The sequence below is a fragment of the Corvus brachyrhynchos genome, unplaced genomic scaffold (assembly GCF_000691975.1).
Source record: "Corvus brachyrhynchos isolate BGI_N302 unplaced genomic scaffold, ASM69197v1 scaffold281, whole genome shotgun sequence".
Lineage (NCBI taxonomy): Eukaryota > Metazoa > Chordata > Aves > Passeriformes > Corvidae > Corvus > Corvus brachyrhynchos.
The window spans coordinates 1,632,292-1,658,935 of record NW_008236509.1 but is presented as its reverse complement, the minus strand read 5'-3'; the positions used below and the strand labels follow the sequence as shown (position 1 = coordinate 1,658,935).

General features: G+C 42.0%; 1 protein-coding gene across 6 annotated transcripts; it reads right to left on the bottom strand.

Moving 5' to 3' along the window:
- Positions 1-222: 222 nt before the first annotated feature.
- Positions 223-26,369, bottom strand: ARNTL (aryl hydrocarbon receptor nuclear translocator like). 6 transcript variants are annotated; one of them, XM_008644059.2, is made up of 19 exons: positions 26,000-26,368; positions 23,118-23,241; positions 22,284-22,431; positions 19,505-19,525; positions 18,601-18,639; positions 18,225-18,266; positions 17,506-17,663; positions 16,016-16,095; positions 14,905-14,997; positions 13,794-13,911; positions 11,583-11,732; positions 9,607-9,853; positions 6,427-6,533; positions 5,930-6,080; positions 5,261-5,349; positions 4,319-4,427; positions 2,542-2,635; positions 1,443-1,545; positions 223-925 (listed from the first exon to the last, which is right to left on the bottom strand). In XM_008644059.2, exons 3-19 carry the CDS (start codon positions 22,421-22,423, stop codon positions 765-767), a joined length of 1,902 nt encoding a protein of 633 aa, XP_008642281.1. In that variant the 5' UTR covers positions 22,424-22,431; positions 23,118-23,241; positions 26,000-26,368; the 3' UTR covers positions 223-764. The 6 variants fall into 6 exon arrangements, with proteins under 6 accessions (XP_008642281.1, XP_017581804.1, XP_008642284.1 ...); XM_017726315.1 differs by having other exon boundaries at positions 9,607-9,850; XM_008644062.2 differs by lacking the exon at positions 19,505-19,525 and having other exon boundaries at positions 9,607-9,850; positions 26,000-26,369.
- Between the last annotated feature and the right edge of the window lie 275 nt (positions 26,370-26,644).

Here is a 26,644-nt window from a genome sequence, read left to right as displayed (position 1 = left end):
GGGAAGGATGGTTAATATTAAGTGAAAAACAAGTATTTCTTAGAGATAATCAGCCTATTTCAACCCACCCGCCTATTGTGCTTTTCTCAGGATAACCCTGTATGTAAGTAATAATAGCTTTCCTGGGAATTTATTGTCATGACAAAGTGGTGTAAGTGTATGTAAGGCATTGGTTTTCTTCCCTTTTCCCCCAAGGCTAAAGAAATGATAAATACCAAGTGCTTCCAGCATGCACCTTCAGCAGGGTTTTATCAAATTTATTTATCAAAGTAAATGCTCCATCGTAGAACAAGGGAAACATTTATTTTAAAAATATTTAACTGTCTAATACATTACACTTTAACAATATTTATAGTAAAGGATTCTTACAAGAAAGAATAAACAGCTTTATGGTACAATTAGTATAAGAAATATCCACATGGGGACTGTTTTGCAGTGTAAAAACACACCATACATCTGAAATGGTCATTTGCATATAAAAGCTACCACTGATGCCAGTGAGTTGCACAGTGATTTAAAAAAAATTTCAAACAACAGAATCCAAAATATACAAGTGTTGCAAGCTATACACAGCTAACCAAATCAACACAGAACACTGTAGCAGGTTATTCCACTTTGTCTGAAGTTACACATGGTAGGATGAGTTGCGTTCTGACACAGCTTTTATGAAATTCCTACATAAAAGCCTCTCAGTCTCACAGGTTTCACAGACTGCAGAGCTCCACCAGTAAATGCACTTTGATAGTGGGTGGTGGGTGCTTCATTTACAAGGGCCAGGGCAGGTCGCTGAAGTCCACGGGGCCGCCGAGCCCCGCGTCGGCCTCCAGCAGGCTCATGATGACCGCCATGGCCGCCTCGTCGTTGCTGGGGCTGCTCGAGCCCTGCTCCGTGTCGATCATGTCGATGCCTATGTGGGAGTTCTCCCCTGCAGGGGAGCACAGCATGAGCCAGCTGCTCAGTGTGGCTGCTCACCTCACTGCCTCCGGCTGGGATGGCGCATGTGGGGAACAGCCAGGGGTTCCAGGCCCAGGCTGCAGTGCCAGGGACGGCCCTGGCAGCTGGGTGTGAGAGGAGGGACACTGGGTCACCGCAGCAGTGACCACCACACCTCAGGGACAAGCTGAGAGCCAGACTTCAAACACAGCCCCACACCAACATCTGGGAGGCAGCAGGCAGGGGGAGCTGAGCCAACCCACACTGACTCAGCAAGAGCCAAGAGGCTTCCAAGCACTACCTAAGAAACTTGCCAGTGCAAGGAAAGTTTACAAAATAGGCTGCAGGTGCCTCTTGGGGCACACAGAGTGGGTGGGTGGCTGTGGGCTTTGTGCCCCAGCTGGAGCCTGCAGATGGTAAAAGCAAGTTACTGCTAAAACCAACCACCTTGTTACAGTGTCCATGTGTGTTCAGCAGCATTGAGGATGTGCGTGCGTGACTTCACTTACCCAGGATAGAGGAGTTGTCGGAATATGGGTACCCAGAATTATCCTGGATTTGCCCAGACAGCAGCCCAGCTGAAGAAATGTCTGGAGTGCCACCATTCAAGATCTTGAAAGACAAAACAGAAGCTATAAAGCAGCATGAAATGGTGCATGGAGTCTTAAACTGTCCTATACTGGGATTTTTTATATAGGGTAGATGGACTTCCCCAAAAAACCCCTGTGGTTTATAACAAACACTCTTCTAAACAAAGAGAAATATCAAGGGGTGCTGAAAACACCCAATCCTCCACCTGTTTTTTCCTTTATGCCACGCCAGCAGCCCCTATTCTGTGTGTAGATGTTGAATACTGTAGGGCAGAAGCAGCAAGAATAACTATTACTGGAATTTTAACTGTTCCAACTTGAAGTTTTATTTCAAGAACAAAGAGAGTTGGAAATAGACAGAAACATTTACTGTCTGCTCCAGTACAAGCAATTCTTATGTGTAGTCATCATAATTTCTGAGTAAAAAGGTTAAGTAAGTCTGAAGCAGTGCATAAGGATCTGGATAACTGTTCTTCTTGCTTCGGATAAAACTTCCATAAGCATTTAGAGATTGCTGGAAGCAGCCAGGACAAGTGTTCAGGTGGCTCAGTGCTGGTAATGGCACCTGAGTGCTACTCAAGCCATCTCAGAGCGGGGCAGGTGCACAGCGTTGGCTTAGAAACACCCTCCCAGTGCCAGGAAAGCTCCGAATTGTCCTGGTATGTCCTACAGCAGCGCTGTAGCACAACTGGTGGGATCCACTCGGGCACAGCCAGCGCTCCCGTGCCAGCACTTCCAGCGTTCACCAGCACGGGGTGTTAGAGAGTTTTTGGAGGGTGGGGAGAGAGCTGTTCCTTGCAGCTCCGCTGGAAAAATACAACCTAAAGGGCAGGTGGATTTCAAAGGCTGCTGGTGTTTGGGAAGTGCTGCTCCCTGCCCTGCAGGCAGTGCTGTACAGGGGTTGTGACCACTGCAGCACTTTGGCTGGGTCAGGCCTTTCCAGCCCAGCAGCCAGGAGTTGTTCCCACAAGCAAATCCCACATCCCTTGCCATGGACTGTGGGGGTAGCTGTTCTTACCTTCTTCCCTCCCGGCGAGGATGTGTCGGGCGGGGGGGTGCTGGTGATGTTCAGGGGACTTGAGCCACAGCTGGAAGGTGATGATCCTCTTATCCTAAAACATGGATAAAAGCAGGCATGGATTTACAAGCAACTCAGAGACTGGGAGTTTCAAATGCTGACTTCAGTACCAGATGCCATAAGGTGCTGAAAGCATGAGCTTCATTTTTGTAATTTCCTCCCTTTTCCAGTGTTCCTCAAACCAGCAGGAGCAGCAATGTGTGTAAATCCAGCCTGCTTGGTCTGCATGCTTTACCTCCTCCCCGTTTTTGTTCCTGGACAGCCTTCCCTGAGTCAGAGGAAAAGGCTGCTATGGAAAGCCTCATTTTTGTGTATTTTACTTCAATGTCCATCAGCTAAGAATTCCAGCTGCCTCAATCACATAACCCAGACTCCTTCAGTGAACTACTGCTACAGAAGTACTCTGGACACTGGATTGTTTTTAACTGCTTAAAGCCACATTGTTCATTTCCGTTTTCCACAGCTTGATCAAACATCTTTAATAATGAATAATGTATTGACTGTAGAACCAACAAATCTCTAGACCAAAGGGAGGAGGGGTAGTTACAGGGAAAAGCAATGAAAATGGGAATCTTCTCCTTGGCAGAGTTCCCCTGGGAAAGCTGAACAGAAGGCAGCTTTGGAAAATAGTAACAGCTGCTGAAAAAGGACTGGAACTAACCCAGGGTCGGAACTGAAATGCAAGCATGGGTGGTAACTGCACTACTACACTCACTTGGCTAATTAAGTGTTTTACAGCTACTGAAAGGGATGGTTAAGCTTCAAAGTATTGGCTCTGCCTTGGGTTTTTTTCTTTTCCTCTCTCCCCTTTTTCCTCTTCTTCCTACAGCAAGGAACAAAGTCTTAGGCATAGGTCTGCTGTTGCCTTAAGTGAGGATGGGAAGGAGTCTCCTGCCTGCAGCAGGAACAGAACTATGGAAACAGACTGAATGTGCTCCTGGACTGCAGCTCAGTCTGGTTAAATTGCTACCACTAAACATCTGCTGGGTGAGACCACTTTTATAGGAAAGGGAACACAGTTCCCAAAAGGAAATCCATGAAGAACAGGGATTTTTAGCCAACAGAAATTAAGTGGCACCCACTGAAAGCAGCTGCTCACAGAGGTGAGAACACAAGAAGCAGCTGTGGATCCCCACAGTCCCTTAGGGACCCTGTGTTTGACCCAGGCCCACATCCTGAGTACCACGGGAAGTCCCCAGCATGGTGTCCTTGCTCCAAGAGCTGCAGGGGAACTGCACAAGCTCATCATGCACATCTAACAACTCCAAAAGCATCTGAGTGAATGGACTGCACGAAAACAAACATCGCTGTTCTGGCACACAGTCAATAGCTTTGGCATTTGAAGGTTGTGCCACTCACAGCCTCAAGTCACTGGGAAAAGAACAGTCTGGAATGGATGTGTTTCTAGTTAGCTGCTCTTTTTAACTCCTGTCCGTGGTAAACAGGTCATCATCATCATCATCATCATCACCCTGCAAAAAAGTTCCAGGATCAGCCTTTTGCAAGAGAAAGCTGGGAGTCTGTAACTTCATGCTTTCATTGTGGGGGTTGACTGCCTCAGGGATGCTGAACAGGAATCTGTAGCTGTCTGTGAAATACAGCCGGATCACTCCTTATTCATCTTGAATAAGTTGTTCTTTAAGAGGAATTAGACTTCCTTAATTTCCTCTTAAAGAACAATAATAAAATAACTTAAATTCACACCATTTTCTCTCACCTGTGAATCTCCATGATTTCTTCAGCAATCATCCTCCCTATTTTACCTGCCCCAGCTCTTGTTCCACCTGGAATTCCAGGCACAGTAGGATGGGTCCTTTTGGGGCCACCTGAAATGAGTAGATTGTCTTAAGGTCAGATAAAAGCTTGCAAAGCTTCTCCACAGAGCATCTGTGTTTAGGCTTTGAGCAGCTGCAGGACCTTCTGAACTGGATTTATTTACAGTTCCACCAACTGGTGAGTGCCTTCGAATGTATGAAAAGCTCTGGCTCGCCCTGAGCTGTGCTGGGTCTCAGATGTCCCTCAGTGCCAGCAGGGACAGAACAGATCCCAACTCCTTCAGAATCTGGCTGTTGTCCTCTTTTAAAACCAAGCATCTGGTGCTACCTCTTGTCCAGAGCTGTACAGAATGGCCTTGTCAGACCTGCTCTTCTCTGTGCCCAAACAGGCTCTTTTCCAAACATGTTTGTTCTCTGCTTTGTGTGAAGAACTTGCCAGTGCATATTCCATTCAATATGGGAAAAGCCCAAGGTTCCTGATGACTGCAAATAAAGCTCCTGGCAGGTAACTGCAGGAATTGAAAAGTGGAGGGAAAAGTGAGGGCTGAACAGTCAGGAGCTGTTGCTGTAATGTGATTCACATTTGCACAGCACTTGGGAGGTTGTCAGGGAGGAGCCCAATATACTCCACAGCAGAGAAAAGACCACACTGAGAGGGCAGGAAAGGCCACAGCACTGCTTATCCAGAGTGGATAATTGCCTGCTTTTGGAAATGCATATTTAACAACAGCAACCCTCAGCAGCTGCGGCTCAGTCCCAAAACTAAACCTTATTTTCCTTAGCATATTAACACATCTCAGTGCAGAAGTGCAGCAAATCTGGGCAGGCAGGATGAGCTGCTCCCAAGGCACGACAGCCAGTAACTCCCAGAGCACAGGAATTACCTTCTCCAGCCTGGAGCACGCTGTCCATGCTGTGTGGGGACGCCGCCAGCTGAGGAAAGGCCGCGTCCCCGCTGTCCAGGACTGTGGTGCTGTGGAGGTCAAGGATTAGATGAATCAGTGAGAGAAAGCCCTATCAGCGACTAAAACCCAAGTCATGCAAGCCAGAGCTTCAGTATGGAATGCTTCAGGGTTTCAGTAGTCTGTGAGTCAGTGTCACCTCTGTGCCTGACACCAGGGCTGGGTAAACAACAGAAATGAACCACCCTGCTCATTCACACAGCTCAGCGTGCAGGGCAGGACCCCAACAGCTTCTCTCATCAGAGAATTCCTCTACAGCAGTTATTCTGCTGAGAGAAGTCACCTCAAGGAAAAGGAAAAGGGGGGAAGAAGTACCTGCCAAAGCAAAGAAATGCATGTCCTGTAAGACCCTACAAAGACCGAATCCCAGGTTTTCCCAAAGAAAGAAAATATCTCTATTTTCTGCAGGCTTTAACAATCAGAAATGAAATTACTGCAGCTGTTAAACCAAAGCCCCTCTCCCCAGGGTGTTATCTGGAGGAGACACCTATTGTCATACAGAAGGTGTGCACATATTTAGGTCAAATCTCACATGAGAAAAGGGCAGAACAATGGGCACTTCCAGGCACCTGCTGAGGGAAAAGCACTTACGAAACGACTGTGTTTGTGGAGACAATGTATTCTACTTCTTTGGTCCAAGGGTTCATGAAACTGAACCAGCGACTCCGCAACGTAATAAAAGAGCCATCTTTTATTTTAAACTTGTAGCAGTTAGTTGTAATTTTTTCTCTTGTCTGCAAAACTGAAGACAGGCAGAAAGCAAGTGATTTGTGTCAAACAGGCACCACAACAACATAAATAGAGCCCTTGTCAGGGAAAACCCAGTTAATTCCTCCCCTCACCCCTCAAGAAAAATGCTGTTCCTCCCTCATCCCCCTCACCTATCCCGAACCTCAAATATTCCCTACAAATCCATGCAAGTCTAAGATAATCACAGTGTTTGGCACATACAGCACAATGTTCTCCACTAAAGCACTTGCAAACAGCAATACCCAAATCTTTTCAAGTCTGTTGGGTTTCCTTAATACACAACAACTGTCCCCAATATTTTGAACAAAATTTCTTTCCTGAATTATTAGTAATTGTACCTTGTCTGTGACATTCTGCAAGATGTGCTATATCATCTTGATGAAAATATTCATAACATGAAGTACCTAGAAGTTCCTGGGGTAAGTATGCCAGGATGGCTGTTGCCCTGGGGAAGGGAGGGAGAGGAAGAAAATAAAGAAAACAAAAAAAATCTTTTCAAGTTGAAGTATTAGTCAGAGATTCCTAAATCTCACACCGAGGCTGGGTAAGGCTCAAGTAATGCGGAAAGGAATTTTCAGCTTAGAAGGTAAAAGTAATTCCTTAAGAATACTATTTTTAATTCTCAGGTAATTAAAAAAGTACCTAACACCCAGAGCCCTCAGGTATTACATCTGACCTACCACCACCAGAGGGGATGTAAGAGTTTCTAAATAGCTTTGAAGATACACTGTAATTTTGGGAATTTAAGCCTGAAAAAAGCTGCCCTGTAGCAGCCACAAGGTAACACCAAGCTTTTTGCATAAAATGCCACTGCAAAACAGACATCAAAGGTATGGAGAACTCAAGAGTGGGACGAAACAACACCCCACCAAACTCAACTTGGATTTTGTACGTTTCTTAGGAGAAAATTACTGAGGGAGAAGTGACAGTTCCTTGAAGAAACTGAAGTAAGTTTCACAATTCCAGACTATTCCAATGCAAATTAAACATGAAGGGCAACAAGGAACAAAGCTGGGTAGATCAACACCTCTTCTGCAATCTCAAAAAAGCCCAAATTAAATATTATAAAATGTAGAAATTGGTACATATTAATAATTATGAATAAGAACAGAAGGAAAAAAGCTGAAGCACAAAATCCATAGTATTTAAATGTGGGGCACTTCTTGTATGTTCCCAAACACACCAAGAGAATTCAGCACCAACTGGGTGCTTTACACCTCAAGTCCTCCTTGACAGGGAGATCAAACACCTCAGTCCTGGTGAAGGAAACAAGAATTTAAACTGACTTTTGTCTGGTGAGCCTTATCCCAGGACACTTAAACCCCAAGATAACCCATCAAAGCAATCTCTAAGAGAACCACAAAGCAGCAAAACAAAGGCTATCTTTAAAATGGAAGAGCTGGCAACCAAGTCAACCTTATTCCAGTATTTTTCCAAGAACTTTAGCAACCAAGGCTTTTAGCAGCACTGCTGTGGTGGGACACCTGACATAGATGAGGAACAACCAGCATGAGCATCAACAGGTGATTTGTCAACCCTTTTCTTTTCACAGCAGGATGTACAGGTGCTGTGGAAAGGAGAATCTGCACCAAGTGACAGATGGCAATGGACTTGGTGAATCCAATATCTGACCCTGTCCTATTATGCAAGGAAGGAAATTGTTTGTGTCCTTCTGGAATTTCATCCTGTATTTCCTCTTTTCCTCAGCTCACTTCTCCGACAAAACAACGCAGCTCTGAATTCTGAAGCTGTGTCTGATGTCATCTGCATAGACAAGAAACTTAATTTTACTCTCAAATTCACCATGCAGACCAATTAGAAGTACTGAATAAAGAAGAGGAGAGACATTCTCTTTAAAACCCTGTTCAGTGCAGCGTTCCAACAGTGAATTATTAAGCAGTTCCCTGGCTGTGGCAGCCCAGCTAATTGGTACCTGACACACAGCAGAGCTTCTCCAGGGACCATCCAATCCATAAGGACACAAAGGGTCACAGGGAGTTTAAGAAGTGTTTCTTGCCTGAGTTCCTTGGACAAATGCTAAAGGAACAGTGCAAGTCTATATTAACAAAAAAACCTGACTTGGAAAGAAATTGCTTCCAACTTTTACAGGTGCCTAAATATTCTCCAGTAGAAGCAAGGATCATTGGATGTCAACTTCAGGCCTAGAGACCAGGCTGTCTTCTAAATAAATTCCCCTTCAAAGAGCCCTTTGAAGTAGCAAACACATTCCAAGGACTGCAAACAACAGCTGGAAAACAATTAAATAAAAGCGTATGTGTTTAAATCCAATGGGTCAACATTTTCTGAGTCTCATTATTTTAGAAATGCCTCAAAACTACTCATCAGGGGAATATGTCTGATCTTTTGAAAATAAAACTTGCTTATAAACAAGACAGAATGGCATTTTCTGGGCAACAGCAAGCTATGAATGCTCCCACAGCTCCCAGGGCGAGCACTCGAGAGTTGGTACTTTCCAAAGCTTTCTATCAAATTAAAACCAAAAACACCCAAACAACCTAACCAAAAGACACAGCCAAACCACCCCAAACCAGATAGGTAACATAAAAAAAACCAAACCAGTCTCCTTACTGCACTTCCTCCCATGACTATCCTCTACTTCCTCTCAAAGGGCACTAAAGATCAGCTCAGTCTCCTCTGAAAGCAATTGCAGCAAGCAGATTCTGTCAGAGTTTGGAGTTTGGGCTTTTCTAGCAGCTGAGCCAAAGCCACAGGGAAATTGGAACAGCCTCACCTGGGCAGTCTCAATCCCTGTTGACAAGGAAAGGAACCAAGCAACCCCTCTCCAACCAACCCAGCATAACCTCTCCATTAACATCCTTCAACCTCCTACTTTTCCCTCCAAGATCCAGTAATTTTCAAGGAAGATTCAGGTCATATCTGCCTGCTACTTAAGCAAATTCAAGTAATTTCTTTTGGAAAAGGAAAGAATTAGCCTTTTAGATAATAAATTGATGTTTGAAAGCAGATACCACACTGGCACAAGTTCTCAACCCGTTTCCAAGAGATAACCTTATGAAAAGCTTTGCTTACAGACACAAAGGATCCCATAGAGAAGCATTAACCCAGCAGAATGTGCCCCAGTAACCAGTTATGTAAGTGTACGTGCTAGCAAAGCCTAACCCAGCCTCTGCAGCCACTTAACCGTGTGGTGTTTGCAAAAGGGTTCCAGTAACACAGGTAGCAATTAGGGTCCAGTTTCAAAACATTTTCTTCTGTAGATTTCACATGTACATAACCCCCTTAATGAACCGGCAGAAATGATCCTGGCGTTATTCTCCCGTATTTTTGGAAGTTTGGGGGATTTTTTAAAACTTTAACCAGTCATACTGAAAATATGCATAGTAACAGCTTTGAGCTCCACCTCAAAACCCAACCCAGCTCACAGTAAAAAGCTAAAAAGGGCAGCAATTTATTTTCCCCATGGTATTTACACTGCTGCAAGGAAAGCTGTCCGTGAGGCAGTGCTGGACAGCGGAAGGTGTTGGAGGAATTCTCACCTCTGATCTACAAAGACGAATTTCCCGTCGATGGCGTGCCGGGACACGTATTCCGTGGGCTTCACGCGGATCTCGCCGTTCACCGGCTGCGGGACCACGTGGGGATGGAGCCTTCCAATGGCAACAAGGCAGCTTAAATTACAACCCTCGTTATCTGGCTCGTTATCTTCATCTAGGCCCATCTTTGTTGGAGGCCAGCTTTTTAAATAGCCTGTGCTATGAATAGTGCAAAAGCTTTTGCGGTCTGCTGTAAAAAGAAAACAAAAAAAAGAACCCAAAAAACAAACCAACAAAACCCAAGAAAGCAGTTAGGTCATGGATGCAGCTTTGGAGAACTTCAACTCAGTTCTGCTAATAATGCATCTCCTCTCTTATGCAGGAAATTCAGGGGGCTGGGGGTGTTTAGCCTGGAGAAAAGGAGGCTCAGGGGTGACCTTATCACTCTCTAGGACTGCCAGAAAGGAGGGGGGAGCCAGGTGGGGATCGGCCTCTTCTCCCAGGAAACAAGAAACAGGACAAGGGGATACAGCCTGAAGCCGCGACAGGGGAGGGTCAGGTCAGGATTCAGGAAGAATTTCCTCACTGAAAAGACTGTCAGGCATGGAAGGGGCTGCCGAGGGAGGTGATGGAGTCCCCATCCCTGGAGGTGTTCAAGAAGTGACACAGCACTCAGTGCCATGGTCTGGCTGACAAGGTGATGTTTGGTCAAAGGCTGGGACTCAATAATCTTGGAAATCTTTTCCAACCGTAAGGACTCTGTGATTCTAAGGGATTTTTCAGCACTCCTGCTGTAATGCAGCTAATCTGAGATAATCCAATAAACAATTTATCTTGGCAAAACCCCTGTTTATGCTGAAACATCACATAGCTTTTGGTTGCTTTTGGTAATTTTGAGCAGAAATTGCATCACATTTTATTATTTCAGCAAAGGAGGCAAACAATCCAAAGGAATGTTTGAAGAAATTAGATTAATAAATACACTGCCTCTTTCAACTTAACCTGGGGCTCCTACAAAACCCAGGAACATGTTTGGCAGAACATACACTGTTTGGGGTGTACAGGGGACAGCTGTAGACAGGGGTGATGAACATTTGCAAGAGCCAGTAAAAGTCAGTATCCAAAAGGAGAATTCCTATTCCTCAGCACTGAGCAGGCCTGAAAACTCCAAGGAAGATGACTTTCACAGGGAGGTAGAGTAAAAGGCTTACGCCACACTATACAAACTGGCTTCCTCAGCAATGAGCACAAAAGCAGGATCCAAGGCTGAAGCTGTGTCTGAACCTCACAAGGAGTTGGGGCAGCTGCCACAGCCAGAGAATACACCAAAATGGCCTCTGTTCTCTTGCTGTTTGTCTTTTCACTTTAACTAACAAACACCAAATCTATCATTCACAGTACTCAAAGAAGAAACCTTCACATTTGGGCTAAATATATATTCCAACATGCCTAGACTAATATCCTGCAGAGGAAAAAATATTATCAACACTGCTAATGCTATGACCAAATATTCCAGGCATAGAAATGCCAGGTTTCCAGTCCTCAGAATGTACCAAACCCACAGATGAACTTAGAATACACTTTTTTTTGAGGTGGATACCCACCCAAACATCACTGGGCAAACAGAAGCAGAGGACAAGGAACAGCTCCCCTTTACTGGAGACATTGGCCAGGTGGTGAAGACCGAATGTGATCTGACCAATGTCTGAAGATGATGCAATAACCACCCCAGAACTGTTGGCACAAACTGCCTGAAAAAGTTTCAAGAGAGCAGAGTGGAGAATTTGGCTTTAAATACTAATGCAGGTGTGTAAGAGATACTCGAGGGGAGTGAGGGGGAGTTTGAAGAAATAACAGACCTAGACATAGTTCAGAATCTTAATAAGAAACATCAATAAATGTAAAAAATTTAACCACTGCAAATGAGAGATCGTATGAAAAAATCCTGACAGCCTTGGTAATAAAAGCATAATGGTTACCTTTCTTCTTTGAGCAGGTAGAAGGGAAATCCTTGTCTTCTACTTTGACGGAGGGTCTGTTGCACTTCATCCTGCAGAAGAAGGAGCGCCGTGCTCCGGAGCAGAGCCGCGAGGGCCCGGGCGTTATGTCCGTCTTTACCGGGAGTCCGGCTGCGCAAACACGGGGGGTGGGGGAGAGTCTGTCAGGTGCAGAGTGAACCACACACGTGGCTACCCCAAAAACCCCACCCTACAATGCTTCAGCCTCACTGGGCCCTGCACAGAAGTCCCGTTTCTGAGGTTTTTATGTATGTGACTGTGCAGCACACCCAGCTGACCATACCAACACTGCAAGTTCTGACTCCGCTTCCTGCTGTGGAAACACTGAGGCGAGTTCAAGAACACAGGGCTCTGAGTCCAATGATTAGCAAGAAATTGGACAAATCCACACAAGTCCTGTAATGAACACTGTAATTTCTCTGAACTGATTAAAAATAGAGAGATTATTTCTCCATAGCCAGAGCAGAATTACATACACAGTCACTCAGGAGGCTCCTGACCCTTCAGACTGGCACTTTTCTATCACAGCACCCACTCAGAAAACACATGTGCATACAGAGCAGAAGAGCCCCAATGACACTTCAGGGATAGGAGAAGGAAAAAAGGTAGCTGGGAGCTACACAGGGACTGCAGATCCCCAAGACCTCCAGTTATGTCTAAGAAGTCTCCCTTGCCTTGCACAAATAAGTGCAGATGGACATGCCCTAACAATAAATCCTGACCTTTATCATATTCTCACAGGAGATTCTTTTCTGTGGGAAAACAACCAAAACATCACTCTGAGCCAAGAGCAGAGTGCTGGTACCACCAGGGCTCTGGGAAGAGATGCTTCCATGGCAGGCATCAGGAGCACAGGTATCAGCAAGGCCAGTGCTCCAAGGGCTGATGGAGGATTTAAATCACACAACAACTTTTCCCCAGCCTACCATCCACTCCAACCATTTCTGCACGGGGATACGTAAAATCAAACAGCTGTCAACACGAACAAAACTCCTCAGGCCTTGTGGGCTTTTAACATAAGGAGGAAGACAGCAATTCCAGTATTTTAGTGGAAAGTGTGCCTCCCTCACAATTCCACTGGAGTGAGGTGATCTCCAGGAGGTCAGGCTGCCCTGCACCACATGCCCTCCAAACTGCTGCACCGTGGTGAGAGTACAAGCTGTGCTGAGTTACTCATGCCAACACAGAAATAAATACGTGCATACATCCTCGTACTCTTCACCAGGATGAGTTCTTGAAATTCTACCAATCCGTCTATCATAGCAGATGGGAAGACTGTAATTCATAGTATTTATTTTTGCCCTAACTTTGTCAGAGGCATACAAAAAAAAACCCAGGAGGCAGCACTAGATATTCATGCTTGACAACCGATGAAAACAGGAGCCAGAAAAAACTTCGGCTGATTCTGCTGAAGCCTCCAGGCTCCCTGCCCTTGAATGATCTCTCTCAACTTCAGTTTCTGAAGTTGAGCTGGTGGCTTCTGTGAGCTGAGATCCAGGAGATTTCTGCTCCTGACAAGCATGGGACTTAATGACCTGGAAATCTGCAGTTGTAAGATACCACCTTCCACTTAAGCAATGCAGACTCCTGTTATGAGAGGGAATTAAACACCCACTCACCTCAAGAACAGCAGAGATACAGAACTACTTCAAAATACCAGAGTGCAACAGAGCTAAGAGACATAGCAGCAAATGATTCCAAGGTTAAAAACCTTCTAAGAGAAAGGCTGGGTCATTGATGGAAGTGGCAGAAAGCAATAAATAAATAGATAAATAAAATGAATCCTCTATCTTGGGTGACAGCTAAGGCCTACCAAGATAATACTGACTGTACTCTGACCATTTAGAATGATGGATTAGAACAAATGCTTCATATGTTCTAATGGAAGAGGTTAAAGCTTTGATGCCTGGAAAAGAGAGGGTATCTCACAGCTGAAGCCAGTTCCAGTAATGCATCTGTGCCACAGTGCATGCCAAACCCAACAGCTTCCAGGTACCTGTTTCACTTTTTTTTTTTTTTTTCTTTTGTTGTTTCTTCCTGTCTTTAAGCTAAAACTTCCTTGGCATGGGACAATCCAGCATCCCCCCTCAACCCCACTTCTGACAAGAGGCAAAGCCCCAGCAGCAGTGACTCTGGCTAGGTAACACTTCTCCCAAAGGTGGTAACACTCACTTTTTGCATCTATGAGTCTTTCTCGTGGCGCCGTGTCAGAAGAAGAGAGCTGCTCCTTCACTTTGGCAATGTCTTTAGGATGGAGATAATCAAACAAACTTTGACCAATCAAATCATTCTGTAGAGATTGAACATTCAGTCAAAAAGTAAAATAATGGCTCAGTATATTTTCTTCATTTTAGCATCCAGTATGAACAATCCTTTTATATATATAGGTGTAACCAAGGAATATCAAACATCCAGATCCAGCCTTATTGCAGGGGGTTTGGACTGCATGACCTTTAAAGGGTCCCTTCCAATCAACTATTCTGATCCTGTGATTTGATGGAAGGTTTTCTCTGTGTATTGGAAGTTATGACTACATTACACAGTAATTTCTGTCACCATTTTCAGTAAGAGTTTAGCAGAACTGGCATCCTCAATTCCCCACCAACCAAATATTCTGGTTTCTCCTCAGTCTCACTTACTCTACCACACATTTAAATAAAAAAAATCATAATTGCAAATGTTCTCTTTCATTATTTACATATGAATAGGTATTTAGTATATACCTAACTAAAGGCTGGCTGAGGAAAACTTTTGAAACTAATACAAGTTTTAAATTTGATGAGGGGTGCAGATGACAGAAAGAATGAAGATTATTTGCACAATATATGGTCCAAGTTAAGCCTTATGTTGATCATATATTAAAAACCTGGCTTTGCTATAACTGCTTTCCAGTTTCCATCAGTAAGCATGCAAGCAAAACCAGAACAGAGAGAAAGAAAACTAAGTTGAAAAATCCATGTGAAGCTACTGGAAGAACCCCAGACTGATGTTTCAATATTTGCTTCCATTCCCAATTAGGTAATGCTTTTGCAATCCTGAGGGTAAATCCCTGAGCAGAATGCATCAATCAGTGAATTAAATTTAGTTCCTTTTCACCTCTTTGCTTTGAATGGAAACCAGAAACAATCTTCTCTAATGACAAGGCAGAGAAGAACTCTCTCTTTGCAACACCTCTCAGCTTTCAAGACAGGCTGTTCTCATACCTACCCCCAGATAAAGGCATAGCCATCAAAAAGCTCTCCAATCTTTTAAGATCTAACATACTTAAAATGGAAAAGAATACCTGACTGTAGTTGAGGATCTTGAAGACAGATTCTGAAACAAACAGTATCTTTCCTCTGTCACAGCCCACAACAAAAAGAAATCCATCTGCTGCCTAATTAAGGGGGGGGAAAAAGTCAAATCCTAAGTTATACATCCTCATTGTATCACTATAACCTTTAAAAACACTTCGTGTACAGTAGTACAGAATTTCTACACCAGGAGAGCTGTCTTAACATTTAGAGATAACTGAGTCAACAGGCAAAATGTGAAATTACAATGAAGGGGTTTTTCTGCATCTGCAAACATTTTTGGCATCATTCTGGGCATTGTGCCCAGAATGTAAAATAACTTTTAGGAGAAGAAAGAACCCATGTCTTGTCCAATAATATTATGATTATGTTTAATAATGCCTTCAAATTAAAATGTTATTTTAACTATTTAAAAAAGCTCCTCTTTTAGAAACCAAACATAACATGGATATTTATTTCTGTGCCTGGAGGCAACTAATTCATATTTGCAAAGTACAGTCTTTCAGTCACACACAAGCATGCAGGAATAGGCCCCAATTATGTATCCTCAGAGTCACAATGCTGCAGAAATTAAATTCTGCATATGCTGCATCTGGACACTGCAGTGCTTCAACAATTACACAAGCCACTGAAGAGCCTAACTACTGACTAATGAGATAAGCTCTCCACACTATAAAAGCAGTGTAACAGCAGGCAGCCAAACATACTAAGTCATGTTATATCAGTGACCTCAAAAAAACCACAAAGGTGTTCATTGCATCACTGCACACTGAAAATCATGGCAAGGTAACCCAGGGCAGCAAGTCTGCAAGGAAACAATTCATGTAATTTTGGTTCATTCATGTAATAACTGAAGATACTGACAGTTACCATCTAAATATGGGTTTCCTCAGATCCCCCTCTCCAATCTTTCTGCTTGAATTAAGAAATGCTAGTCATCATTAAATTCACTGACTCTATGAAGCAGTCTGCAGATTTCTTTGTTTTTCTCCATAATCAAAACATTTTTAAGCTGAGATACATGGCAGAAAAATACTGGTGTGCTTTGGGAGAGTTATAGTCATAGATATTAATATCTCTTAATTAAAAGTTGGAACATACCCTGAGAATAAGATGTTTTAATTCATCATCTGATAGAAAAGCAGGCTTGTAGTTTGCTTCTGTATATGGGTTTGTAGCACCTAAAGAAAACAAACAAACAATTCACAGATCACCAACTTTACACACTTAAATGAGCAAGTTTCCTTTGGCTCCTTCTTAGACTGTTGTTCTGTGCTCTTTAAAATGAAAGTTACTTTTTTGGTTTTGTTTTACTATCAACATGAGCTCTGTTGGTACTAACTTAAAAAAGGATGAAGCTTTTTTGCTAAGAAACATGTACTGCACTAGGTACAAATTCAAATTAAATGCCTCAGAGATATAAATTGATATATTTTGGAACCAAAGGCTGTCCTTGATTTATGGTCTAGTCTCAGAATTAGAAATTACAAAAATAAGAGATTAAAAAGTAAAAACATTCCAACTATTTCTTCTCCTTATAACTCAGTAAACCATGACAAGCTCATGTAAACAAATGATCACTTAGGAATTTACACATCAGTTCTCTCATTCCAAGCCAAAGACAAAACCCAGCATTACAATGACATCATCTTACAATGCCAAAACCCCAAAACTGGCAACAAAAGAGGCAGCTACTTATTAAGGAGTAATTCTTCTCATTCTATTCCCTTCATAAAGGCAGAAGAGAGTCAAATTAGTAACCACTGAAGTGTTATGAAGTATTAACCTCATCAAATGACAGTGGCAGGAAAGTCAAGCCTTTCAAAACCACGAGGTTAAATATGACTGAAGGCACCAGCTCTCCTACAAATGAGAACAATCACCAGGATCTTTTTTACAATTAGCTGCATCCCTTTTTTTTCCTCAGTACTGCATTTCTTGAAGGCTTAAGCTTTTAGCACCAGCACCACTTGCACCCAAGCACTGATTCACTGCTATGTGAAGCTTTAGGAACACACAGCAATTTTTAACAATCTCAACTCTTCCAAACCTGTGTGTTTCCCTCCAAGTGCTTGCAACAGAAACTGGTCAAAAAGACCAAAGCTGAGTTTTCAAAATATTCTCCATTCTTTCACACAGAGCTAAAGGTACAAACACAAAAACTTAGAAGTCCTGTAGGAATATTATACTTAAAATCTAACCTTTCTATCCAACAACTTGGGACATTGCCTGCTTAGAGCACTGCTCAGTACTGCACCAGCATCAACCGTGCACTGCCCTTAAGCCCTTTGTTCCCTTTCCCCACCTGCCCCAGCTGCCTTGGTGCTGTGGAATCTGGCAGTAGCGATCAATAGGTCAGATGATGGAAAATTATTATCTTCTCATCCCCAAGTTGCCCCAGTGAGATCAGGGTATTTATTGGACCATGAACTAGTAAGTCGTGAATGAACATTGAGCATTAGATGCTAAGAAAAGGGGAGGAGCCCTCCCAAAATGAATTAACTCCCTCCTTTTTGGCAAGAAAAGGAGAGAAAAAGCGTGGCTTAGGGGAAATGCCATTTGGCATGGCCCTGCAGCCGCAGGCAACTCACCACGAAGTGTTTTCATATGCTGGACAGCCATCCTGAGCACGGTGAGCTTGTCCAGCTTGCGGGACATGGCGTTGCACGTGGGCACCAGCGAGGCCAGCTCGTCTATGAAACTGTTCATCTTATCCCTCCGCCGCTTCTCGATCTGACTGTGAGCCTCCCTGCACACACACAGACAAACACAAAGCACGTGAAACAATGGCCAAAAGCAGCCTCCTCAGGAGAGGTAAGCTACCCTCTTGTCCTCGTGAAAAGGACAGCAGACATTCTTCAGACATTTGATGTTAATTATCTGGGTAAAGAACAGTTCTAAGCAACAGGAAAGGTTGCAGCACAAGGTTCTGGTTTAGCAGAAAACCACACCCAGTGTTGGCCGCACAGCACAGCTTTGTATCTTCCCATATTAAGATTCACTGTTAACACTTCCACAACCCACTGTTGAGTCTGAAAGAAGAAAGATGAAGAATGTAACATTACCAGAAATATATCTGGCTTCAATTTCAACATCAATGAAGTGACTAAAACCAAGTTACCCACCAAATTAGTGTTTTCACGAAACTCTATGCAAACCTAATTAAAAATGTGAACAGTGCAAAGATATGGAAAAATAAGGGAAGATCAATGCTGGAAAGAGATATTTTCAGAAGAAACATACACAAATAATTCATACATGGCAAAAAGCAAGAGATAATTCTTTTAAATATATTTGTTTAGAGCAATACCTTGCATTTTTTATCCTGCCTTGTTGGTCTGCATACTCCAATCTGTTGAGAAATGACATCACAAAGTTAGTGTTGAAAGCACCCAACCCAATCCTTTCACTGCATCTCACATCCTAGTGATCCTCATTAAGATCAGTTTTTCTAGAATTTGAATGTTTGTTTAACCTTTCTACAGGAAAGATCAATATTTATAATATTGCACCTCAGACTGTGGGGTTTTTTAGCTTGTCTGTTTCATGTTGTTTAAACAATCTTATGCCTTCATCCCAGCAAAGCAATAATTTGGGACCACAGTGACACTGAGAACAGGCATCCACAGTCAGGATCCTGTGTCAGAACTGTGGAACTGAGATTTCAGCGACTGTATCAACGGTACCTTCCATGTTGGTCATCTTTATCTGTATCCATACCTTCCCTGCAGAAACAGAACAAAGCAACACATTTTTTTCTACCATAAAGTCAGAATGAAGTATTCCTGCCACCTCTAAATCATAAATACAAAAATAGGAGTATAAAAACAAGAAACTGGAAGGACTAAGGAAGCTGTGTGGTTTTTGTAACATTAAAACATTTTCTTAAATTAGTTGTGTCTCCTTCAGAACTCACTAAATGGCACAGTTTGATGTGTTTGACAGTAAAACATGCTGCAGTTCAAAGATATCATCTGTTACAAAAGTGTTTTTCAGTTAACTAGAAGGGGGGGGAAAACCCAACTTTGTGCAGATGCCTGTATGTTCTGTAGCTCAGTTTGCCTTATGGTAGTTGGTTTTGGGGTAGAAGATGGTAATAACCTAAACCAACACACCACTGGAGATGGCCAAATGCATGGAGAGAAGGCAAGTCTGTATGAAACTAACCAGGCACACTGGAAATTAGTACAACTTTCAGTGTAGATACATGGGTAGCTTTTGTTTCAGCATGACGGAAAAAAGAAAGAAGGGAGGCATGAAGAATAGAAATAATCCCCCTTAATACAGTTAATATTGTAGCCATATGTGCACAACTAAGCAGGAGAGGAGAACAAAAGTTTTCACAGCTGTACTTGCTAAAAAGAGCTAAATGCCTACAACTACACTTCATTTTTTAGACAAAATAATTAGGAAGACAACGTTTTGATTTATGTAAATCTATACAACTGTGCTTAAATGGACATTCCTAGGCCTGCTCATTCTAGTTTAATTTCTACCTGTAAATTTTAGGTACATGGAAGCAAAAGGCAGGGGAAAAAACACTGGGCATCTTTTTCAAGAGAAACTAATTACTAAAATATTTATACTTACTCAAAAGGAAAGCCATCGAGTCTGAAAAAAAAGAAAAATAAAGTACACCATATATAGGAAATAAGAATAATATCTTACATTTTCTGCTGAAATTCTCAAGCTAATTCCTATTCTATTTGAAATGAAAAAGCACAATGAAAACAGGACAATAGCAGTGAGCATTTTCTAAAGAAACAAGCTTGTTCAAATTAATCTACTTTCTGAAAGAATAATTCTGCTTTTTAAGGAAAGAGAGCATAGTTCATTACACTTAACGTGAAAAACTAATAAAATAACTAACCTAAATTATGTTATGCAAATCATTGAGATATTGTTTCATCTTCAGAAAGGAAAGATCTGTGCTTTATGCGTGTTGTCCTTGTGGTTAGATAAATGGGATTTCAGAGGACTCTAAGGCCAGAAATAAAAAATAAAAATAAAGTATCCCAAGCTTCTCAGTTTTCGATTCTTGCCCAGCAGGACAGATGCACACTTGGCTTTAGTCAAGTCCCAGGCTGAACTTTATACAGACTTTATCATACCATAAGGAAATTAAACAGAATTTCTACATGCAAACTAACTCCTGGCATCACTTCAAGACTGTAAAATGACCTGAAATACCACTGAGCTTTACCATGATAAGAGGCTGTGTTTTATAAAAGCCTTATGAAAAAGTCTTCTCATCTCATTAACACATTAGTTATTCCTGTTCAACAATGGACACAAACCTTCTTAAAAATAAACATGGTAGTCTTTCAGGTATTATTCACTGCACTCTTTGATAAATTATCTTTGTGATCAGTTTTAAAATAATAATAATAAAGCTAAATGTTTTCTTCATCTCCCAATCTGCACACCTGAGTTATTGTCTTAGCCACTGACTCCTGATGCTCACAATTAAAGAGCACTTGTGACAGCACCTTTAGCTCTGGGATGTTTGTTGTTAAACACCCCCAGAAAGCAAAATCTAAAAGAGGTAAAAGGGAAGTTACTAATGCATCAGGGTAGTTTGTTTTCTCATCATGTAACATTTCAATTGGAAACATTACTCCCAAGAAAAGAAATTTACTGTTCATAGTCCTGTGCATGAAGTCTTGGATTACAGCATTTGACCAGCCCTTGCTGAAGTGACAGCAATAGGCTGGGCAGGAATTTTCCTGGAGGAGTTGCAGGAGAAAGAACTAAAAAGTTGTTGTGGAGAGCTCAAAGTGCAGCTGATGACTCCTCTTGCTTGTACTCAAGAGGTGAACAAAGAACCCCCCTAAAACACTAGTTCTGCCTCCCTTACTCCCTGGCTTCACTGGTATGTGAAGCACCAAACTGGACACTTGTTATGTAATGAAATCATTAACAGGCAGCAGAAGTTGGAACAGTAGCATTTCTGACCATTTTCCCATATATACATAGATATAAGGAGGGATCAAGGCAGTCTACCTTAAGTTCTACTTTCAAAGAGGAACACTTACTAGTCACCATTTACTTTGCAACACAACATGAACTGCAGTATGACTACAGCTGTTGTAAACTTATTTCACTAAGGATTCAAGGAAACAGTGTTTTCACACATTTTTAAAAAAATGCACACAGAACCTAAAGGGCAGAATTATAACTTACAAGAACAAGCTGTCTTTTGGAAAAGAGGACTTGAGTAATCCTTCCTACCCAGAGGAATAAAGATGGAGAAATCCTTTCTAGAGAAGAGGAAGTTGGTAAGATTGAGGCTGTTCACTCAATTTTGTAGTAGTCAATTCAACTAGAGGGACACGTGCTTTTCAGGGAGACTAAAGGCAGTTCACAGAAGAATTTAAAGTTTTGTGCATAAGTTCTCCTAAAAAGACTCTAATTCTTAATTATCATGCTCAGCATGGATTAAAAATTCTGCCCCTCCTCTTAAAAAGAGCTGCCAACAATCCAGAGGCCCCCAGCAATAAAATCTGTGCTAAGTTACATAAAAGTGGACTCAGTGGCTGGATGAATAATGGATGTGGCCACTCACAAACTCCCCTGCAGCCACACTTTGTGAAGTTACAATGCAGAGGAGGCTTGCACAGGGACTTGCAGTAAGTAGGGTGCTCTTGGTGTTGCTCTTGGTGTGCCCAGTGAAGGAGACATTAGAGGTCTGGGAGTTTGGCAAACTCTGCTGTGCCCTTCACTGCTGTTCTAAAGCAGAGTTGGTGGGATCTCTTTCTACAGCTGAGAACCAAGCTGTTGATTGGTTCAACAAGATTTAACCAGTTGACTAAAAGAAAGGCAGCTCTAATACCTCAAACCAGAGACTATTCAGATTCATATTCAAATGAGAGCCCAAAACAGCTTCACCAGGCAAAGGTTGGCAGCACACTGATAGGAAGTGACTAAATAGGCAAAAAATAGGTGAAGAAAAGGAACTATTCCTAGTTTTGCTTCCGTTTTTCAATGAATTTATTATCTTCTCCCTCTGTTAGTCAGACACTGTATTTCCTATGTAAATGGTGAATATAATCAACCTTCACACTGTACATTTCATCAGTCCTAATTCCACTTCTCCACCAGCCCGAAGTTTTTCTCCTCAGCTTTACCCCAAGTGATAGCCCTCAATTCTAGCTGCACTGAGATGAAAGCTTTATTTTTATTTTTTTTATTAAATCATGAACTTGCCTCTTAGTGCAGAGTAGCTTTCTTCTTTATTAAAACCTTTAAAGCAGGTTGTAAAGAAGAGGTTATTTAAAAATTGCTATAAATATTTCTATAGTCTTCCCCACTGTATTGTTGTGTTACCACCTCCTTTTAGCAGTGCTAAGTCAAGAGAAATCCAACTTACTGATAATCGGTTGAGCTTCCCTTTCTTTTCCTATTACAGTCCATTCCTGAAGTGCTAAGGGAACTGGAGATCAAGTCAGCAGGGTCTGGTGACATAAAGTCACTAATTGTAGAAGATATGTCCATCCTTTGGTCTGCCATTGGACTGTCTAACATTAGGGAAGAAAGAAAAAACAACCCGCCAACCAAAAAACCACTGCATTAATATAAGCAGACACTTACATATTTTTAACCAAAAAAGTTATCTTGAACTTAGCATCATTAAAAAACTGCAACAACCAGTTTCTATTATTTCCTCTTGCTGTAAAAAAACCAGGTAATTTCTCCTTTTCCAGTTACTGCTGCATTGAGTATTGCACACAAACCATGACCACTCTCAAAACACATTATGTAGCACAATTGCTTTTAAAGATTTGTCAGCATGATCTTGAACTGAACCAGGTTTATTCTTACGTTACCTGGCCAGCCAATTGCTTCTACCTAACAGAAATATTTCTGACAGGGAACACTTACTTTAGTGTGCCTCTGCATTTGAAGATCATATCAGAACAGTTCATAAACTTTAAAAGTTCTGATTCCACTGAATTTCATGGAACAGAATTAAGATGATTTCCATAGAAATAAATACCTCCACCACAGCAGATCCCACAAATAAAAACCTAATAACCCAATGATGGTCTAAGAAGGTTAAAGGTACAAATGAATCTGATTGGCTTTTTCAGCCAAAACATACACTTTTTAATTCTCTGGACTGCAGATAATTACATTGTTGGAAGAAACCCTGTGAAAAGTTCACTGCTAAATAGCATCAACTGTGAAAGAGAAGAGGTTTTACCTGAAGGCCTGTCTTGGAAGCCTAAATCCACTTGGGCAAAGATGATGATGCTCAGCCCAAAGCAGCTGATAATCTTAGAACTCTTCCATGCCTCATGTTCTGTTGGTCAAATACTTTCAAAAACCTGAATGGGAGGAAAACCAGCAGGTTTTGTTAAAAAACACCTCAAAACCAATTGTTTTAGACACAATTTACAAAAGCAATAGATGTTTCCAACTCAGGGATCAAATTTCATTTCTTACAAAGTGTAGAAGTTATCCACCCATCAAAAGAGTTAGATGTTGGGATGTGCATCTCCAACGGACCAAGGTTTGGGCAGAAGGAATCTCTTTGGCACCACTTCCTTATGGGCCCTTTTTACCATTCTCTGGTCTTTACATAAAGCCCCTCTGCTCATAATGATCACACAATGACAATCATGAGCCATTTGCTGTCAGATGCTGCCAGAATGAGTTAAATTGCTGTCACAGTGCAAAAGACAGACTTACCCTTCACTCCTGACTGCTTTCCTCTAAGGATGGTCATAAGTTTGGGCTTGGCTTACTGTTTTGTTTTCCACTCTAACAGCAGTTGGCATCTTTGAAGGACAGGGGTTAAACATGGGTTTTATTCTGCAAGCTTCAAGTTTGATACAAAATCCACATCCCCATACTACAACTCACACCCTCAAATGTGTTTCCCAACCATACTATAAACATGTGGATGTCCTTTGCTTCCACACTGCTGTCACAAAACAATTTTTTCAGCAAAACTTACTATGGAAGATTTAGAAACTGTTCGACATTTTCCTCCTGCAAGAAAACTTCCAAATTCTATTGGATGCAATTTTCTGGTTGATGTACCTGTGAATGTCCTGACTGCCTTTCTAACCTGTGATGGCAGAACTTCCCAAGTACACAGAACAAGCAGCTCCCGTGACACTCTCAGAAGTTTACAACTCAAACAACCAAATATCCTGTCAACATGATCATACTGTAACCAATTCTGCTGAAGCACATATGTAGACATGTTTTGAGTTATTAGACAAAAAAAATTCAAAGTTATTTGTTATCATTTTCTTCAGCTCTGCCAGAATAGCAAATTCAGAATTTCACATGCTTAAATTATCTAATTTTCTGGTCCCGTTATGGTAATAACAGTCAGGATTGCAGCTCTGCAGTGTAAGGTCAGGCAAGCCATTGCCTCAGTACCGCCAACTTCTGAACAGAGGATCAGTGCTGCTCCTGAAGCAGAGCATCCAAACTGTTGCTGAGGGCTCATTGCCCATCTTACCCAACTTCTCTGTGGTCCTTTCCCAAATAACCTGACCCCTTTTCCATTTTTGAGAATGTGTGACATACTGGTACAGGCACATTAAGAAGCCAGCTGGCACCGAAACTGACCAAAGCTAAATCAGTACAAATTTAAGTCAAATTATGAAATGCCATTCAATCCACAACCACATTTGTTTTGCAAGGGCTTCATTCACACCCATAGCTCTTTGTAGGTCAGGCCCTACTGTCTCCCTATGCCAGCCTTTTCCCAGTTGTCTGCTTTGTCTCTCTTACCCCAAGCAGTCCAATAGCTACAGACTCGATTGTGTTACTGTGGTGTATGAGACTACTGCATCTCAATTTACCAGTCAAACCAGTTCAAGGCCATTTCTCTGTGCTTGGTTCAGACCCAAACCCATTTGATGTGCAGAAATTAGTTATAGCTAAACTTAGTGTGTTTCTGAACACATCTCTATGTAAGGGTGCTTGCTGAACTCACATTTTACTGCATTAGATAATTTCATGGACCATCTATGATGACCTCAGACAGAAGGAGATGAGCTGGAATGAATAAAGGAAACAGGGGGTGGAAGAAAAAGGGTTTGTAAGTTTACCACCGTCCTTTCCCTTTAAGAATGCCTGCAATAGCCAACATTTTAGCTTCAGAATCAGAACACCGCACAAGTCACTGTTCAGTAATGCAAAAAACAAATTGTTGCTCATCTCAAGCAAAAATTTCATATCAGTTTTATAGAAAAAAAATCTTGAAATCAAGTATCCATTCAGCTGTGCCATTTTATACCTGCCTATATTTGATAGTTTCAAAGCAGCTATTTTAAGTGTCTTGACCATTTAAGCAGAAAAAAACATATCAAGAGCATTATTCTCAATTTCTTTTCCAGTCAGCCCTTTCTCTACCATGTCCCAAATGCTCATCCAGTTCTAACAATCACAGTCCTACATTTTAGCATTACAGGAGTTAAGAACCATGCATGTCTCTTGAAATGAGTTTTAAAGTTAAGAAAATGTCAACTCAATGATCAGAGCAAAAATCAGCATGCCCCACTAAATAGTGAACAGTTCAGAGAAATGTTTTTTTCACAAGGTTTTCTTAAAATTCTGGGAAATTGAATATTTTACTGCCTTTTAAGCCTCCATCTGCTGGATGTTCAGTGCCTAAAAAAAATTCTCACTGAGAAGGAACACAAAAGTTACCCATGTATATAATAAGCAAAGTTCAAATCTTCCATTTATGATGCCAAACCTGTTGCCAAAGTACTCTAAGGACCTACTTGAAAAAAATGCCATGGAGTCTACTTCCTGATAGGATTCTCCTGCAGAGGAGAATCAAATGATATTTTGTCACTGTATCCATGACAGTTTGTCTTTACAGCCTGTTTGGGACTACTTCCTTCAGGATTCCCCCTCCTTGCATTCCATCTTTCTCTGATCTCCTAAAACAAGGCTAATGAGACAGTAAAAAGAAATCTTACTGTTTATCCCTTTAAAAAAAGTGAGATGACACGTGACCAGCTTAACCATGCAGCAAAGCTGATCACGAGTACACAAACACCTCTGAGCAAATCAAGGTCAGCTAAAGTAGGTCAGCTCCATGAGCCAAGCACCCACCCGGGAGTCAGGACCTCTTTGCACAAGCCCCATCAGTTCTGGTTACCCCCAGGCAAGAGGCAGCTATGTCCAACGCACACATGGATTTATTCTGAAAGAAATGCAATTCATAACTTTATGAATCACGAGTGTCTCGTATCTCAAAAGCGCAGTTTCGCAATGACAGAGGAAAACTGTGGTGTGGTTTCCTGAAGAAGCCATTGAAAAGATACTCATGGGTAATGACTGAACCAAAAACAGCTCCAAAAAGGAAATAATCTACTTCCCTTCGCAGCAGTATTCCATTGCTGGAGTTAGGTGTCACAGTACAAAGTGGTACAAAACAGAAAAAGAGGTTCTTTATCTTCCCTAGCAGCAGCGTGCTGCTGCTGGAGGCTCCCGACGCACACGCACTTGGTCATGGGGAGATTTCAGCTCAGCAGCACGAGGACTCCAAGTGTCCCTGGGGTGATTTCAACATGCAGACCAGCATCCATGGGCACAATGCTGCAAGTAACAAGCAGTTCCTACATCAGAACCTTTATTATGGAATACTCCATAGGAATCACAGGAAGATCTTTGAACTAAAGCAGGGTAGTTTCCTTTGCCCTCAGTACTTAAGGAGCAGCTGTCAGAATACTTCATACCTTCCCAATATATTGATAC

Coding starts and splice junctions, on each gene's coding strand:
- ARNTL (XM_008644059.2), bottom strand. CDS start 22,423: ATGGCAGACCAAAGGATGGACATATCTTCTACAATTAGTGACTTTATG. Junction 18,267..18,600: donor AAAGATGACCAACATGGAAG/GTACCGTTGATA, acceptor ATTTCTCAACAG/ATTGGAGTATGCAGACCAAC. Junction 4,428..5,260: donor CGTGCTCCAGGCTGGAGAAG/GTAATTCCTGTG, acceptor TACTCATTTCAG/GTGGCCCCAAAAGGACCCAT.